The sequence below is a fragment of the Molossus molossus genome, unplaced genomic scaffold, assembly GCF_014108415.1.
Source record: "Molossus molossus isolate mMolMol1 unplaced genomic scaffold, mMolMol1.p scaffold_m16_p_22, whole genome shotgun sequence".
Lineage (NCBI taxonomy): Eukaryota > Metazoa > Chordata > Mammalia > Chiroptera > Molossidae > Molossus > Molossus molossus.
The window spans coordinates 14,606,816-14,625,110 of NW_023425358.1; the positions used below are offsets into that span (position 1 = coordinate 14,606,816).

At 39.4% G+C, this 18,295-nt stretch overlaps 2 protein-coding genes across 3 annotated transcripts in view; one reads left to right on the top strand and one right to left on the bottom strand.

The window, feature by feature from the left end:
* Window positions 1-271: 271 nt before the first annotated feature.
* Window positions 272-12,351, bottom strand: SPA17 (sperm autoantigenic protein 17). 2 transcript variants are annotated; one of them, XM_036277292.1, is made up of 5 exons: window positions 12,220-12,351; window positions 11,046-11,226; window positions 5,432-5,502; window positions 3,039-3,107; window positions 272-620 (listed from the first exon to the last, which is right to left on the bottom strand). In XM_036277292.1, exons 2-5 carry the CDS (start codon window positions 11,197-11,199, stop codon window positions 480-482), a joined length of 435 nt encoding a protein of 144 aa, XP_036133185.1. In that variant the 5' UTR covers window positions 11,200-11,226; window positions 12,220-12,351; the 3' UTR covers window positions 272-479. The 2 variants fall into 2 exon arrangements, with proteins under 2 accessions (XP_036133185.1, XP_036133186.1); XM_036277293.1 differs by lacking the exon at window positions 12,220-12,351 and adding an exon at window positions 12,026-12,096.
* A 94-nt stretch (window positions 12,352-12,445) lies between these two features.
* Window positions 12,446-18,295, top strand: part of SIAE (sialic acid acetylesterase) — a 39,459-nt gene continuing 33,609 nt past the window's right edge. The window contains exons 1-2 of the mRNA XM_036276647.1: window positions 12,446-12,544; window positions 16,113-16,274. Of these exons, the coding sequence (XP_036132540.1) occupies window positions 12,478-12,544; window positions 16,113-16,274 (229 nt within the window). The 5' untranslated portion in view covers window positions 12,446-12,477. The remainder of the gene's footprint in view (window positions 12,545-16,112; window positions 16,275-18,295) is intronic.

Here is an 18,295-nt window from a genome sequence, read left to right on the forward strand (position 1 = left end):
ATTTTTGACTCAGCTTACCTTTCTAATAATTCAAGTTTTTCTAAAATTAACTGGACTACGCTTGAAAGGCAGTGAAATGATCACTATGAGTGAAATAGGAGCTCAAAGACAATGCATTTTCAGGGATGTGATAGAGAGGATTTATTCATTAAATAATGGTTAGACCACATCACATGACCTCTGAGATCTCTGAAAAGTTAGATCCTCCAGCTCTACAACTCTAAATCCAAGGGTCTCTATACATAGACTCGGGAGAAGTATAAATATGACTTATGATCTCAGAGAAATCTTCAAGAAGCATGTGTTCAATGGCATGTTTATTAAACAAATGCTCATGACAGATTTTCACAGCAGCAACAAATGTTATTTCACTACATCAAATCTCCCGTACGAAGAGTAAAAACGACAATCACAACATGTTTGATGGATCTGAATTATGTTTTCATGTTTTCTGGGGGGGAGGGGCAAAACCAGTCTCCTCAGTTGTTTTCCTTTGTTTTCCCTTCAAGATCATCTTGTTTCATTTTCTTCACCTCCTCTCTGGCTAAGTGTCCCCGGAAGATGGCTTGGATTTTGACAGCAGCTTGCTCCTCTTTTTCCTTATCTTCTTCAGAAGATTCCTTCATGAAAAGGAGAAAAACATCCCATTCAGTATTTTGTTGCCATAAAAAATAGTGATAAATTTAATCAGTTTAGGTATGTAACAATCAAGATCTGTTGCTTCCTGAGGGAATTTTATGTATTGTCGCGTTGTCTATGTACCAAATGGTAAATGCCAAAATAGCAGGCATTTTGTTTTTTTCATTCTGTAATATGTCTCTACAACAAATCATCATTTCCAACTTTTTCCTCCAAAATAGCTTCTATTTAACAGTTTTCTGAGCATGATAAAAATGTTGAGAGGAATAGCAAATGTGTTGTTTCAAAATAATTATGATTACATAAAATGAATTAAAGTGTTAACTTCCTTATTTCTCAATAGCCAGCTAACCAAAAGCACACATTTAAAGTGGAGTGCCAGCCCTGGCCGGTTTGGCTCAGCGGTTGGAGCGCCGGCCTGCGGTCCAGAGAGACCCGGGTTCAGTTCCCGCTAAGGGCACGTACCTCGGTTGCAGTTTGTCCCCGGCCCTGGTCGGTCGTGTGGGTGGCAGCCACTCGATGTGTTCCTTTCATATCGATGTTTCTCTCTCTCTCTCTGTTCCTCTCTCCCTCCCACTCTACCTGAACAAAAAATGGAAAAATGTCCTCAGGTGAGGATAAAAAAAAAAAAAGTGGAGTGCCAGAGAGAAACCTAGTTAGTCCAAAAATGTCAGTTTTATTATGACTGGTTTAACTTTTTATTCTAGATTTTTTTGCTTATTTAATTTAAGTATAATTTACAGATAGTGAAATGCACAGATCTTAAGTGTTCAATTCAATAGGTATATAGCTTTTAATATTTTAAATTATAAAAGTGATACATGCACATTTAAAAACTTAAATATCACCACTGGTAGTGAAAGTTTTCCCCTCCTTCTCAAATCCTGCTCCTCAGAGTTGTCTATTATTATGGGTTCAGTGCATATATTCCTCCAAAATTTAATAGACAAAGTATTCATATGGGTACATACATGCCTTTTTATTTTAAAAATGAGATCATGCTATTCACAATGTTCTATTATTAGTTTTTCCATGTAACAGCACATCTTGGTTCTCTTCATCTATGTAATTATTCAGTATATAACTCGGCCCATTTGTTTTTTTTCATGACACCATTGTATTACATTGTACTGATGAGCTTTGATTTATTCACTGAGCCTCCTACTGACAGACCTCTGGGTTGTTTACCTCCCCTCTCTCTCTATTATAATAATAAGGCAAAGCTAGCTCTTAAACTTTTAAATGCAAACAAAATAGTATAAAATCCTCTGAGATAATGCCCCAATATGGGCAAATAAGTTGTTCTGAAGTTGGAAATCAATGGGATTTCACCTCAAACTCATAACAACCTGTGTAAGGGAACCTATTAAAGATGTAAGAAAACAATACTCCCTTTCTTCTTTCCTGATCTTCCACTGCATCTTGTGCCAATGTTAGGCTGTTGTACTGATATAATTCTGGAATAATTTATAAAGGTTATAGGGAAAAGTTATGCCCCACTGGGTAGGAAGTAAGGTGCTCCTTGGGGGGATGTCCACTTTGGGTGTTGTTGGTTGGTTACTGGGTAACTAACTGGGACATGAAAAGGAACTCAAAAGTTTGGCCTTCAACTGTGAAGAGTGAGTTCTTTTTTCTCACTAGGCTTGATTCTCTTGATTCTGGACTTTGAAAAACATAGTGATATGCTGGTAAATGCTTAAAAACTGGCTCTCTGGGAAAAAAAAAAAAAAAGTCCTGATTTATAGTATTTGTCATGGTCTTAATATTCCTTCTATTTCAAGCTACCAAAGTGACATCACTGAGCATAGGGTTATATAGAGATGTACACAATCCTCTCCTGAAAGCCGAAAGCGGCTCTAGCACACCACGGACATTCGTATAGGTATCCACCCAGGTCTTCACTACTTAGGCGTAGGCTGTCAGGCAGGAAGTCTTACTTGTGGAGGGCAATGTATGGAAGGGAAGTAAGACACATTGGGTAAAGCCATTTCATTTGGTTGTACGTAATTCCCTGTGAGTTTCCTTGTGTTACCTCTGAACCTTTGTCACTGTTTGGTGGTAACATCATCAATTAATGAAAAGTTTCTAAATTGGAAAATGAATCTGAAGGATCAAGAATGAGGCTGGTGAGTTCTGCCTGTTCTTCCTTTTGAGGAGATTTTTCAATCTGTTAATAATCTTGGGAAAAAAGATTTTATTTTTAAGGGGAAGAATGAGTTTTTCTTTATAAGAGTTATGGCTATAAAAAGGATCCACCAGTTCGTTTATCACTGATGTTGGTTATCTAGAAAGCAAAATCATAATTTTAACAACACAGATAACAGACTAGATTAATATTTAGACTATAATTTTAAATTGAATGATATTCTTTCCAATAGTACATGGAAAATATAACTTACTAAGGCTGTGACTGGTGTCTCCTCTTTCACAGGTGTCTGAGACTTTTCTTTCTCAGGTGGTTCTTGCTCCTGGAGAGAGGGAAGAGGATCAAACAGGCAGTGTTTCCAAAATAGTAGTCTTGGATCAAACTGCTTAAAGGTAATTAAATATTACTTTAAGTTTGAGAAGAAGTGGGAGTTAAATACATACTGATTTAAAAAAAAATCTTTTTTTTTATCCTCACCTGAGGATATTTTTACATTTATCTTCAGACAGAGCAGGAGGGAAGGGGAGAGGGAGAGAGAGAGAGAAACATCGATGTGAGAGAGAGACATTGATTGGTTGCCACCCACATGACCCCAACTGGGGCCGAGGACGAACTGCAACTGAGGTACGTGCCCTTGGCAGAGATCAAACCCAGGACTCTGGTCCTTGGGCTGATGCTCTAACTGCTGAGCCAAACTGCCCAGGGCTATATACTGATTTTTAACAAGAAAAATGGGTGAAGAAATAATAAATAAATAAAAACTCTCAAGGGAATATGCATAAACAAATATTAAAGATGAAAGAATTGGTTAAAAAATGTTTGCTTTTTTGCTTTTGGAATGTATGTGACATTGTTTTATATTAAAAACAAACCATTGTCTTATACTCAAAGTTGTTAAGATGCTGTAATGAATCCTGAACAAAGTATAAAGAAGAGCTGCCAATAGTTTCTATAATAGAAACAAAATAAATGTCATTGTGTTGCATAGTGTGAAATCAAGGTGACTTTTTAATGAAATTTGTAGGTTAAAAACTAAGTCAACCCCGGTCGGTGTGGCTCAGTTGGTTGAGTGCAGTTTCATGCACCGAAATATCACCAGTTCAATTCCTCGTCAGGGCACATGCCCAGATTGCCAACTGAGTCTCAAGTCAAGGTTCATGCAGGAAGTGACTGATCGATGTATCTCTCTCACATCAATGTTTCTTTCTCTCTCTCTCCCTCCCCCTTCCTTCCCCCTCCCTCTCTCAGTCACTCCCTCCCTCTCCCTTCCTCTCTCTCTTAAATCCATAAAAACATATTTTTAAAAAAAGTAAGTTTTGTTGTGGAGAGTGATTTAAATAGAAAAAGAGAAACCAGCTCTGCCTGTTTTGACATGGTTACTGAAATCTTTTTCCAAAATAGAGATATTGCTAATTCACAATTTATGAGAAGAGCTTCCTTAATCCATTAACACAGACAGGACATATAAGCTAATCAAATAAAGTCTTTACAATTCAAAAGAGAAGAAAGAAACAGATGATATGACACAAATATTTTAAAATCTTCAACATTTTCCTTTGATTTCAATAAAGCATGAACACATAGAATCTAGTTAAGTGGAAATAAACAGAACACCCTCTTATCTGGCAGGCACAAATGGATGGAAATTCACTTCTGAACTCATGGAATAAGTGACAGATATTTCCCCAGGAAATTCCCCAAATGTACTGTGGAATACCATCAAAACTTGAACTTTGTTAATTCCTTTTCATTCAAATATCTGCAAGTGCTTTATGGCTAATATTTTATCACAGTTGTCTAGAGTAGTGCTTTTGCAGACTTTAATGAACTTACATTTTACTTTGGGGATCTTGTTAAAATTAAACTTCTGATCTGTAGACCTGAATTTCTACAATTTCTACAGAGGTAGGGTCTGAGACTGAATTTCCACCAACCTCCCAGTTGATGCCAATGATGCTGCATTCCACACAATCTTTCTCAACCAGTATTCCTTATCTGGACCACAAAACACAGAATATTTTGAGTAATTATTGTTTCAATTCTCCCCAAATGATTCATAACTAGAAACATTTCAGATACAAAGGAGAGACATTAATTGCTCACATGCAATGGGTACCTTCCACTTAGGGCTCAATTATTTTGAGAAACCTTGGTTGAGAATGACTGGTTCTAAGAATGCTACTAAAGAGAAGATAGTTTCAGTCTCTGAACAGATAAGCTTTATAGAGAAAACTCTATCTACCATTACCATCTTTAATTCTACTCAGTCTTTTGTAAAATGTCAATGATAACAAAATAATTGAATGAATAGTTTTATTTTATGAAATATCATTCATTAACTCAACAAATATTATCTGCTACTGCTAAGCATTGTAATGCCCAATAAAAGAATAAATGAGACTAATTATTCTATAACTTTCAATTAAATTCTTCCTGTTGATCATCTTTAAATTTAAACTATGTATCTGTGATTCAGATACTTTAGAAAAGAATTTCTCATCAGAAAGAACATTACAATTAAGAAGGTTTAATAAGATATTTGTGATGCCTCTTACAATTTACATGATTTGGAGGAGGCCTCAATAATCTCTGTTTTGGAGATAGGGAACAGAAATAACCAAATCCATTAGTTTCACAGGACCATACCTTGAATGCATGGTTGTTGTAGAAGCGGTCATCTACCTTAGACCCCCATTCTGCTGGATCAAAGTTGGTTTCTAAATAAAAATATAATAATTTTAGACTTGAGTTCATTGAAGTAAATCTAGAACAATAACACAAAACAAATTTTCTTCAACTCACAGGTTCATTACTGCCCATTGAAAATCTTAATGCTATTATACATAGCCTAGCACTGCAGATATAACCCGTGATCAAATATATGCTGATGAATTAAACATTAGATGAGCCATTGAGTATATTTAGAAAGGCAGTAAAAAACTAAGTGCTGCCTTCATAAAATTTATAACAAAGTGGGAAAGAGAGAAAAAATGTCAATACTTAAATATAAGTATAGAAACTTATAAGCATGGATTAGTAAACACAGGAAAATGTATAAAAATAAATGCTAACTATTAAGAAAGTTTGGAAAAGTGAAGGATGGGAGCATTTTTAAAAATTGATCCATATTATATAGTCAGTTGACATATATAGGAAGAAGTATTTATATTTAAACAAAATTTTTCTTTAACTTCTAATTTTGAAGAATTTCAAACTTAGAAAGTAGAGAATAATGTAACAAATTACTAGGTGCACATTACTCAGATTCAACAATCATAAACATGATTTATCTTACTTTATCTGAAACTTCACTCACTTTCCTAACTTTTCTTCTATTATTTTCAAGCCAGTCTTAGGCATCATATTACCTTGTCTACAAATATTTATTTCAGTATGTATCCCTAAGGTATAAAGACACAATACCATTATCATACCTAAAAATACTAACAATAATTTCTCAATGTCAACTACCCAAATTTCTTCATCTAATATTTTTATGTATTTTACTGTTGGTTTGTTCAAATCAGGACCTAAACAATGGGCACACACAACTTTTTATTGTGTCTTTTAAATATTTTTCATTTAGAACTCCCTACATCCCACCCCATATTTTTTCCTTGCAATTTATTTATCAATGTAATCGGGTCATTATTTTCCCCATAGTTTAGATTTAAAACATTTTTTTTCCTTTTATTGATTTTAGAGAGAGAGGGAGAGAGAGAAACATCAATGAGAGAGAACATCGGTTGGCCACCTCCTGCATGCTCCCCACTGGGGATCTGACCCACAATGTGGGCCTGTGTCCTGACCGGGAATCGAACCTGCAACCTCTTTTGATGCATGGGTCGATGCTCAACCACTGAGCCACACCAGCCGGACTAGATATTTTTTTTATTCCATTCCCATGATGATTTTTAACAAGTTCTTCTGCCTTTGAATTTCCTATAGATTGCTAGTTAGAGCTACATTTCCATCTGATTCAAGCTGATGGTTGTTGGCAAGAATATAGGTAATGCAGGGTGATTCTGTCAGGATATATATAATACCCGGTTGTCTCTCTTTATAATTTTTATGGACCCATTGATTATGACTGCTTAATTTCTTTAGATGTTGCATAATGGCAGTGTCCTAATTTTATCATTACTTCATTTCTGGAGTGCTCAATTAAAAAACAAAAACAAAACTTTCCCTCATCAACTATTTGGTAACCCTGAAATACAATTCTTACAGGAAAGGTAGGTTAAAGTTTTGGTTCTTTCTCTTTATTTACCAGTTTTCAGAATAATCAGTTGGTTCCTCAGGATCCTCTCAAGGAGCTTGTTTTTTAATCATTATGAACTCATGAATATTTCACAAGTAGAATGAATTTCAATCCATTGCATTTATTATTCTTATTGATGCTCTGATTGTACAAAATTGGCCAGTAAGGGCTTATTCGAGTGCTCAGATGCTCTTGAGTCCTTGGAAACAACTCCAGTCATCTTTTATAATTTCCTTATTTTTTGGCATGGCAAGATATTCAAGCTCATCTTTGTATTTCCTACCCAGTTCAAGAAATTACCTTGTTCTCCAAGAAGCCTGGTTCCTGGGCAATGAGAGAGTCCACAGTCCAGGGGCTAGGTACTCAATGGTACTGGGTTGGTCTTTGTTTTGAGGACTTTTAAGAAAATGTATAGAGCCAGAATATACTTCTTTTTTTACAAGAGAAAATATATCATGAGGTCACACTGATATTCTTCAATTCAAATTTAGGATTACAGGATTTTATTAACTTTATTTATATTTGTAAGTCATCTTTCTTACACTAAAAATCTTATTCCTAATTACAGTTAGGAAAGTTACTTATTTGCTATGTCCCACAATTTACAAAAAGTAATTATATAATAACTAAACTATAATATTAACAATAATTACTAAAAATAATTTAAGTATTTTTTTTTTTTTACTTCATTTTATTTTTAGGCTATAACCATCAGGGATGCATAGTTAAATTACTGTGTTATAAAGTCACTTAAATAATTTCTCTGTGTAGTTATGCTATCCATTCAATACTAGTTAGGTTTATCTGTTGTACTTTGCTTCTAGATTTTTGAAATTGTTTTAACAATTTTTAAATTTCATTCTATCTTATAACTATTATGATTTCAAATTCAAGATATATTCAGAGAGATTTAACTTCTATATTGTTCCTTCCACTCTGTTCCTTCTCCCTGAGGTAAATATTATTTTAAAATATTTATTCTTCCATTAAAAAATAGAAATGAACAGTTATGTATTCATATCAACACCCCTTTGGTTAATTAGTAGCATACTAAACATACTTTTTCCACCTTACTTTTTTTACTTAATGTATCTTGAAGATCATTCCATAGTAGATCTTCCTCATTCTGTTTTTTTTTTTTTTTACAGCTGTACATTATTCCATAGTGTGAATGTACTCTAGTTTATTCAGTAAAGCTATTATGGATATTTGGGTTGCTTCCTCAAATAACAATACAATTAAAAGTGAAGAAGTGGAATTTCTGGGTCAAAGGTTAAGTACATATATCATTTTGGTAGATATTGCTATTTTCCCCTCCTTGGGATTGTATCATTTTATATCTCCTCCAGCAATATGAGTGCTTACTGCTCTCTAGCCCTGCCTAGAACTGGCAAACTTTTGGCTTTTTGCCAATCTGATGAGTAGGGTTGGTGCTGGTGGTGGGTGGTGGTACCTCAGCATAGTTTTGATATGGGCTTCTATTATTATGGGTTAGTTTGAGTGTGTTTAAATATGTTAAAGGTCATTTGCTTTTATTTTTGTGTGAATTGTTGGCTCATATCACTTGCCAATTTTTTTTATATAGCATTGTTGGGTTTTTCTTCACTGTTTTTACAAGCTGTTTATTTATTAGGTTGATTAACCAGTTGTGATTTAAAGTGCAAACATTTTTTTTCTCAGTTTGTCATTGTAGTTTTATTTTCCTTATGGCACTTTTTGTCATGTAATATTGTCAATTTTATCCATCTTTCCCTAACTGCTCTTGGATTTTTAAAGTAATTATAGCAACTTAGCAGTTTTCCCCCCTCTTTTATGTTATAAATTTGTCCATATTTTCTTCTAGTATTTGTATGGTTTCATTGAAAAAAAAAATTTAAATCTATGATCAACTTGGAACTTATCCTGGTGTAAAGGAATAGATCAAATTTTGTCTTTTTGCATCTTTATCATATAATTTAATAAAAAGCCCACTTTTCCCCTAGTGATTTTGAGATACCACTTATTTCATTTACTAATATGTTTCCTGTCACAAAAATCAAAATTAAGACTAGTAAGTACCTATGAGGAATGCTGGTAAGGCTGGCGTAGTGAACTTTATTCTTCCCTTTTAGAGAGACTAAATTCTAATATTGTATCAGTTAGATAATTCAGCTTTGGTTTATATGAGTAAAAATAGATATGATGCTTAAAATTTTTTCAAATAGTTTTACCTATATTTTATTACAGAGTTAGTATTCTGAGACCATTACTCTGAATCTCCAATTGCTTTAATTATCATGATCCAGAAACAATGACTCAAATGTTTTTGTAATGGGATGTTTCTGAGGTCTAAATTTAAATAAATGACTAGAGATATTTTACTTATGAATTTGGAAAATAAAGTTATAACAACAAAATTGAATTAATGTTCATTATAATTCACCTCTTACACTCAATGATTTCTCTTAATAGCTTTCTAGTGGCACTTAAGTTTCACATTGTACAACAAATATTTACAGTGACTGGATATGGAAAAGATCAGCAACATTCAGGAAACTGGCAGAGATTTTGAGCTCTGACAGGGTGCAGCAAAGAAGACAAGGGAGTGGAAAGCTATGCAGTTGTGTATGGGTGTTGTTTCAATTCAAGCCTTGTGGTAGGTTTTCTCCTAAAATGATTTAAATGGAATGTTTGCTTATTTACTTTGTTAATCCTCACCAGAGGATATTTTTCCAATGATTTTTTCTAGATAGAGTGGAAGGGAGGGAGGGAGAGAAACATCAATGTGAAAGAAACTCATTGATTGGTTGTCTCTGGCAGGACCCTGCCTGGGGCTGGGGATTGAACCTGCAACCCAGATATGTGCTCTTGACAGGAACTGAACCCACTACCCTACGGTCTGAGGGCTGACGCTCTAACTGCTGAGCCAAACCACCCAGGGTTGGAATGTTTATTTATTTGTGGCTACTTCTAGGCACCATTACCACTGTGTTGGAATACTATAATAAAAAGTAATGATAAAAATTTATATTAAAAACAATTGCTCTAGTTATAAGTTTTTAATAGACATTTATAGCTGTAATAATTCCCATTTTGACCATTAGGTTGGGTCTTGATTGTCATGAACCTTCAAGGCTAGGAATTTGGAAGTGTTTTTTTCCTTTATTGATTTTAGAGAGAGAGGAAGGGAGAGGGAGAGATAGTAACATCGATGAGAGAAGACATTGATCGGCTGCCTCTTGCATGCTCCCCACTGGGGATCTGGCCCACAATCCAGGCATGTGTCCTGACTGGGAATCGAACCAGCGACCTCTTGGTGCATGGGTCCATGCTCAACCACTGAGCCAGGTAGGTGCCTGGAGGGAAATTTTATTTATAGAAGTGAAGAAACTGCTTTGGCTCTCAGCTAGAGTCCTGTTAGCCTGAATTTTAGTCTCTGGGCAGGGTGGAACCTTGAGAGTACAGAACATGAATATAAATTACCTTCCCTAGCTGCAGGTTCTCTTTTCAAAGCAGTTTTCCTCTGTGCCTTTATTGTAGAAAAATTTTATATTTCTCAGCGAATACCAATTTATTTAGTCTAAGGAGTGTAGAATTATTATTATTATTTTTTACAACACTTATAATGCTTTCCAGTAAAAAGGGCAAACCGTAAAGAAAACCACAAACTCCTCCTGGTAAGGACAGCCAGCTGCCTGGGGTGCGCGGGCACAGGTGGCGGGAAAATGGAGTTACACCGGGCGATCTCTCGGGGTCTGCAGCCACAGTGTGCGCGTGGGACACGCAACCACGCAGGCCTGGGAAATGAACTGGTGTCTCCAATCATGCGAGGCGATGTGATTTACGAGAACTGCCCAAACGGCGCCCGTTTCAAATAGCAGGAACCGTTATTGGACGCGGCCTGCCTGCCTCATGGACTTTCTGTGGAACAGGCATGGTCTTAACCAAGCTTCACCATAACCAAGTGCTTAGTCTCTTATTTAAAAACCAAACAACAAAACCTCGTTTGAGAAAGCTTACTCTCTCTTTTCTCTAGAAGATTCTCAAAATACGCTGCTGCAAAAGATGGTATATTGTCCGGTTGCTCCCTCAGAATCTCACACGTCAGCCCTTCGAGAAGATTCCCAAATCCTTGTGGGATCCGGTAGTGGGTGTTGGAGAACGGAACCGACATCTCCTCGGAAGGAACTGCCTCCTGTACCTGCAGGGTCAGTAAAGGGTACCGTCTAACACTGGTCGGGTCTCGCTTCTCCGATCGCAGCTCCGCCACCAGCCATTTCCGAGGGCCCGGCTCCCTGGCCGCCAGCGCCCCCGACACACCCGAGCCCTCCGCGGGTTCCAGGTTCGGAACTCTCCCCCGCTCGTCAGAACGGGCCCAGGGCAGCTCTGGCCCCGGGGTCAAGTCCTTCTTTTCATTCCCAAAACCACGGGTTTCTCACTACAACGGTACTTTTCCTTTCTACTTAAAAGGTGGGAGTACTTCCTGCTCCCTCACAGAAACTGGGGGAGAACGGTTAAGACGTCACCGTCGGTGGCGGCGAAGACCCTGTTCAGGATTCAAGAAAGAACCGGAACTGGGCCTGGTGGTGGAAATCACCCTAACTTGTCAATAGACGAGTTTCGCCCCGGGAAGCGGGGCTGGCAACACCCCTCTCGTCTGGACGGGGCAGCGGGGCGGTCCTGGCTTCGCAGTACCTGCCTCCAGAGTTTGGGGGTTCTTCTATGTTCTGGTTTTGTGCCCAGGCCTTTGCTTCCAGTCTGGGGTCACAAGGGCTAGATTAGGGGCTCGTGGGGCTGCGGAGCTCGCAGACAACACCCAGGGCCCCGGCCCGCTGTGACATCAGCGCCTCAAAGGCCGGAAGCTGGGGTAGGGGTCGCGGTGGGGGGGCGGACGGTTCCGTGGGGCCCAACCTGTGGAGGTGGTTTTTTCCCCCCCTTTTCGAGGGAACAGGCGATGAGGTATTGAATCTTTTTAGGGTTGTGAAAGGGACCGGTGAGACCTTGAGCCGATCTGAGGGGCGCAGGGCGGTCGGCGGGACGGGACGTCGAGGACCTGAGACTTCACAACCGCTGCCTGGGCTCCCGATCTGCCCCCGGGTTCCCGGAACGTGGCGGGTACCCCGAGGGAATACGAGAGGCGAAGGAAAAAGGCGAGGTCTCGGTTTTGTAGAAGAAGGGGGGTAAGCCACCTCACCTCTTGGTTCTCCCAGAGCTGGTGCCGAGGGTTCCGGTTGTTTTTGCTCGTTGCTGAGGAACCGTTTGTTACTCAACTACGGCGGCCGAGAAGGGCAGAGGCACGGCCTATGCGGGCGGCTGCAGCCGCCTCGCGGACGCCACGGCCTGGAAGGGTGGGGTCAGGCCGGCCCCGCCCCCACATGCCCCGCCCTCGAGGCCCCGCCTCCGCCTTGGCCCCCGTCCGGAGGCCCAAGCCGGGAGACAGATCTCAGCAAACATGGTGGCGCTGGGGTTTGTATTGGGGTTGTTGCTGCCATTAATGCCGCGGGCCCACACGAGCGCAGGTGAGGCAGCCCGGCTGGGTGCGACCCGTAGGGAAGCGGCCCGGTTCTGCCGGACCCCCGCCCGTCAGCCTACGCGGGCCCCGACATCCGGTGTGCTCGCAGGACCCCCTCCCGCAACACCTGTCAGGGTCCGGGAAGGGTGTCTGCAACCGAGGCCTGAACTGCCGGTTGCCCTGGATTAGAGCTCCTGCTCTTCTGCCACCCACATCCCTTTAACCGCCACTAGGATGCAGCGCGTAGGGCAGATGGAGAGTTAGGTTATCCGAGTGGGGAGGCCCTCTGGGTCTTTGAATAACTAACTGCTGGGGAGCTCTCAGGGGAGGGGCGAAGCCAGATAGATAATATTTGGAAACAGGTGCCGGAGTCAAGCAAAACATTTCAGTGCTGCCCCCTCAGTGGTAGCCTGGGGGAGGGTTTGCTTCAGGCAAGGAATTACATTTTACCAGTTTAAGTGGTGATTGGGCTAAGAAGTACAACTCCCTCAACTGGCTCGGAATATTTAAAGCTCAGCTTCGGTTTCTGGCTCAATTTACAGACATTGGTGGTGGGATAATATGCGTGACATCGGGGAGGAGGGTGACTCACTGTCATTTGAGTACACAAGGCTGGACACTGGGTCACAACTATGGAAAAACCAGAAGATCTGTCTGCTAATGCAAGTGATAATGCTGGACCTATATTTTTCCTTCAAACACTCAAATAGTGGACTACTAAGATCCCTGTTAAATGAAAGGGGAAGAACTATTGGAATGCAGAAAAATGACTGCTGCTCTATTTAAGAACCCAATAAGTACCCATATTCAGACAGACTGCAGCCCATCGGTGGTTTTTCTGGGTTTAACCAAAGTGTAAACTAATCTTTTTCTCTCTCATCCTTACACAATGACCTATGAATCTAGCATATGATGTGGGAAGAAGATAAAGAGGAGAGTAAAGCCATTATTCTGTTGGTTTTCTCTGTTAAAGGCTGTTAACTTCAGTACTATTTTACATTGATTAATGCTTGAAATTTTCCTTCTTTATTTGGTTGCACATCCTGTTCTTCAGATCATTTCCCCGTGTCCATGTTTATCATGTAATATTTGAGAGGTACAAAAATATATGTAACCATGAAACAATCAAATGAACATCCTTGGGTGCCCTGCCCAAGTTAAGGTCTAGAACATTGCCAGTTTTTTTGAGATTCCGTGGGTGTTCCTCCCCAATACACCCACCAGTTCCTCACCAGAGGAAGCCACTGTCCTAATTTTCTCAGTCTGCTTTTAATGATGATCTCTTCCCCAGAACACTAACTCCTGTTTTCCTACTCCAATACCCAAATGAAGGAAACATTGAAGACCAAAAGAGAAAAAAAATTTAAAAGCTTAAGCTGAAGAGTCTTGTGTTTGACGAAAACTTACCAGTCCTGCCTCCTTTTTCAGTCTCCTGTTTTGTCCATTGCTCTATCCTTTGAAGTGTTCCACTCTTTACTCAGTTTGGAATGTAAGCTTTATAAGGACAGGAAATATGACCTTTGGTTTACCATAGTTTCCAACGGTGGCTGAGTGGAAGCTGCAGTCACATTGGAATCAAGTGGCATGGTTTCTAGTCCATAAACTGCCTATGTGATTTGAGGTCAAAGAAACTTAATATCTGCAGTGTGTTCAGCACAGTGCCTACTACAGCAAGTAAGTACATCAGTAGAATGTAAGCATCCTGCTGGCAAGGGTTTTGCCTGTTTTTTGCTTTCTTTCTTTCACTGTTATATCCTCAGTGCTTAAAATGGTGCCTGGCACATAGGCATCAATAAATATTTGTTGAGTTAATGAATTAATATGCAAACTATTTTTTCAAATTACATAATCTACTAGGGTCTCAGTCTATCAATCAGTACATAACATGATTATACCCCTGGGTGTGAAAGATCTTTTCTACCTCCAAAATTAAACTTTAACTCAGAATAGAGCCATGCACAAAGAGGCTCAGTAAATGTGTGTTGGAGAAAATGAACTGATTTGGAAAGGTGTTTCCTTCAGCCTCAGATGGTGGCTGCATACATCTAGAGCCCTCCATTTGCACAGGCTCCTATGCTAGTGGCAGCCAGATTTCTTCACTCCACTCCCTCACCCCCACCCTCTCTCTGCTTAGCTCTTAGACCTTTAGTTTTCAGTTTTGTTCCATAAGAAGCACCTACCCAAGACAAGGCCCTCCCACACACATGCTTCTCCCCTTTTCTCCAGCAGGCTGCCAACGTGCTTATGCAATTCCCCCTAGTGTAACAGTCTCTTAGAGTGTTTTGCTCCAGGCAGCCATGCAGTTCCAGCCCAGTGGGCCTTCTGTATGAATTTTGATTGTCATGTAGGTTTCATGATGGAACTAACTCCTAAGAGAGAGCTGAGGGTGTTTCGGGACTGGGGCTGTTATTTGAAGTGCAGGACAAATAGGACACTGAGTCTGTGTAGGAGGCCCCATTAGCTGTGCTACTCCTTAAAGTATAGCCTAAGGGGCCATCATCATTTGTAGCTTCTAGGAAGGAAAATGTCAGGCTTGTTAGGTCTGGTTCTCTTTCCTGCCTATCATTTTTTGTTTAAAACCCTTTTTAAAAATCTTAATTGTGTTTATTATTTTCTTCTAGGGATTTTTTATTTGTTTTGCTCAGACAAAGATGTAACTTAAGTTGTTTTTTTTCCCTTTAAGTTTTGATGAGGAACTTACTGAGATAATTTGGATAGATGCTCGTTATTAATAAAATAGTTTCATATAGGCTGGATGTTAAAAATAGGAATAATCTTGTTAGAGTGAGTTCTTGTTCAGTCTTGTTACTGACCCTAGAATAGAATCCACAGTTTCGAGTGCTCTTCCTCTTGTTCTTTGTGCATAATTTAGCTTGTGAAATGGGCAAAATGATGACAGAAGACCTTTGTTCAGACATTTTGACCTTCTAACTCTCACTGAGCTAATTTTTTGCATCTTAATTTATCTGAATTTACCTTAGAAGGAAGTAGATTTGTCACAGATATTCATAAATTCTTATTTAGAATTTCAGTGGGTTGTCACAAAACCACAATAAGGGGAATTATTTGAGGGAAATTCACCCTGGTAGGGTGGAAGGAGGGGAAAAGATTAGCAAGGGCTGTGTTGGAGAGAGGCAGGATTCTTAATTCCCAGCTACTCAGGAGTGGGCGTGGTAATGGAAAGTAGGGGAAGGAAGTGGTTTATTTTTCTCATAAACACCATCTGTAGGGTGCATAAAAGGAGCATTTTAGTGATTTGGGAGGAGAGAGACAAGCATTAGGACTAAGCCCGAGAGCAAAAGCAGATCAAGGGCTCTGAAGGGGAAGAGGTCTGTAGCACATTGGTTGCTTGGAGTTTTCCTTATTGGTCTTGCACTGTGATGCATGTTGTTGGAAACTGTTCTTATTATGTTGCTTACCTACTTAGAAGGAATAAGATCTAGTTTTAGAAGATAAAAAGTACTGAGTATATTCAAAGTCTCTTGTATAAAGTCTGTGTGTTCCTTGCTCTTTAACTAGATTTAATCAGTGATGAATCTTCCCGGTGATGCTCTTCTGTTTGCTAAAATTTTTAGATGTTGGTTTTCGATTTGCTTCATACATTGATGATCACATGGTGCTACAGAAAGAGCCTGCAGGGGCAGTGATTTGGGGCTATGGCATATCAGGAGCCACAGTGACAGTGACTCTTTGTCAAGATCAGGAAACCATCATGAAGAAAGTGACTCAAGTGAAAGGTAAGGCAGCCCCCATTTTCTGTTTAGCTTTTGTCTTCTTCTGCCATCTGCTGGATTATCTGAAAAATGGAAACTTACTCTCCAGCTCTGGTTATTCATCCATCCATCCATTAACAGTTATTTGAGTATTTACCATGTGCTAGGCACTGAGGATACAAAGAAAACTAAGACTACGTCAAAGTGCCTGTCTTCGAGGAGCTCATGGAGCTCATGGAATAATGGGAATAGACACCAAGTTATAAAGTACAGTGTGATAACTGCTGAGGAAGGTATATATGGAATGTCATAGGATACAAAAGAGAAACATCTACTCATATTGGATGGTAAGGAAAGGTTTACATAGAAGGTGGCATTTGAACTGAATCATATATAAAGGGGAGGCAGTATGGAGGAGTGGTTAAGAACTGAGGCTCTGGAATTTGCTGTCTGGATTCAGGTCCTGGCTCTGTCTCTTACTGGCTCTATAACCTTGGGCATGTTATTTAATATGCGTCACAATTTATTTATGTGTAAAGTGAGACAATAATAGTATTTGGGATTGTGTGGGTTTTAAGTGAATTAACACATATAAAGTACTTAGAACAGTACCTGGCACACAGTAAGTACTGAATAAATGTTAGCTATTGTTATTATTATTTCAGTCAATCGCTTAAATATTTATTGAGTGACTACTATGTGCCAGATACTGTGTTGGGTACTGGTGATGCCGTGATGAGCAAAACAGATGTGGTCTCTCCTCTGACGTTAGGCAAGCAGACAGAAGAATAATAGCAATTACTATAAAGTGTGGTAAGTGCCACAATGGGGAAGTACAGGGTACTATGGGAGTGCTTAGTACGGATAATTAACTTAGTCTAAGATTTATCTTGAAAGATGAGTAAGGCAAACCAGGTGGAGGAAATAGCCTGGCAAAGGCATGGAGGCGTTAGTGAGCTTGGGTCATTGGAGAAATGGCAAGTAGGTAGGTTTGTCTGGAACACTGGGATATGTGACTGGTGGTGGGTGACAGGAGACAAGGACGGAAATGTAGGGAGGCTTGTTTGTCATGGTCAAGGAGTGGGTACTGTACTCTATTTCGGATGGATAGATTTTAAGCACAATATAACACAATCAGATTTGTAATTTAGAAAGATTACTCTGGCAGCACTGTGGAATATTGATTGGAGATCGATCAGACTGGAAGTTAGCAGGCTATAATGATATTCAGGCAATAGACGGTGAAGGCTTGACCCAAGGTAGTTGCTGTGAGTATGGTCAAGAAGGTGAGAATTAGCAGCCTTACAAAGGAACCTCTATCTAAAAAGAGATAAAGATGATGGGGAAGGGGGGTGTATATCTATTTGTTAGGCTTTCCACATCTGCTTGGTAGAGAGCAAAGGCATTTCAGTTTGTGTAGATCTACAAGCCTGCTTCATAGGCATCTTGCTCTGTCCTGCTCATTAAGCAAAATGAACAAAGGGTTATTTGGAATAAAGAAGGTAGAAATGTAGGAAATTCCACAGGGCAGAAAAGGTTTCTCAAAGGAGATCCTACAGGGTATATTTAAGGGTCAGCTTCTATTTAAATATCAATGAGGGCTCTGGGATTTTTCAGCTAGACTGCCTCAGTTCACCACTCTGTCTATCTCTGTTAATATTTAACTTATTACCTGTAATCCCCTAGGTGCCCACAACAAAGTGGAATTTAACATAAAGGTTTTTGTCCAGCAGACTGACATTAAGTATTGGGAAAATCAAGACCTGATGGATGATTGGGAATATGGTCAGGTACTGAGCCTGTTCAAACCATGTTGTCAAATGATGCATGATGATTCAGACACAGGAATAAAATTGGGGAGAATAGCATATATCCTCTCTCTCTGACACACATGGGATGCATATGTGGATGATAAAAATGTGTGTCTTTCTGAATTTGTCATCATGATTGAGGTAAACAGATATATTTTCACTGACTTAGAGACTAAAAAGTTCCTGGTTGCAGTATTAGCATATATATACTAGTTTTCTATGGTACATAATGAA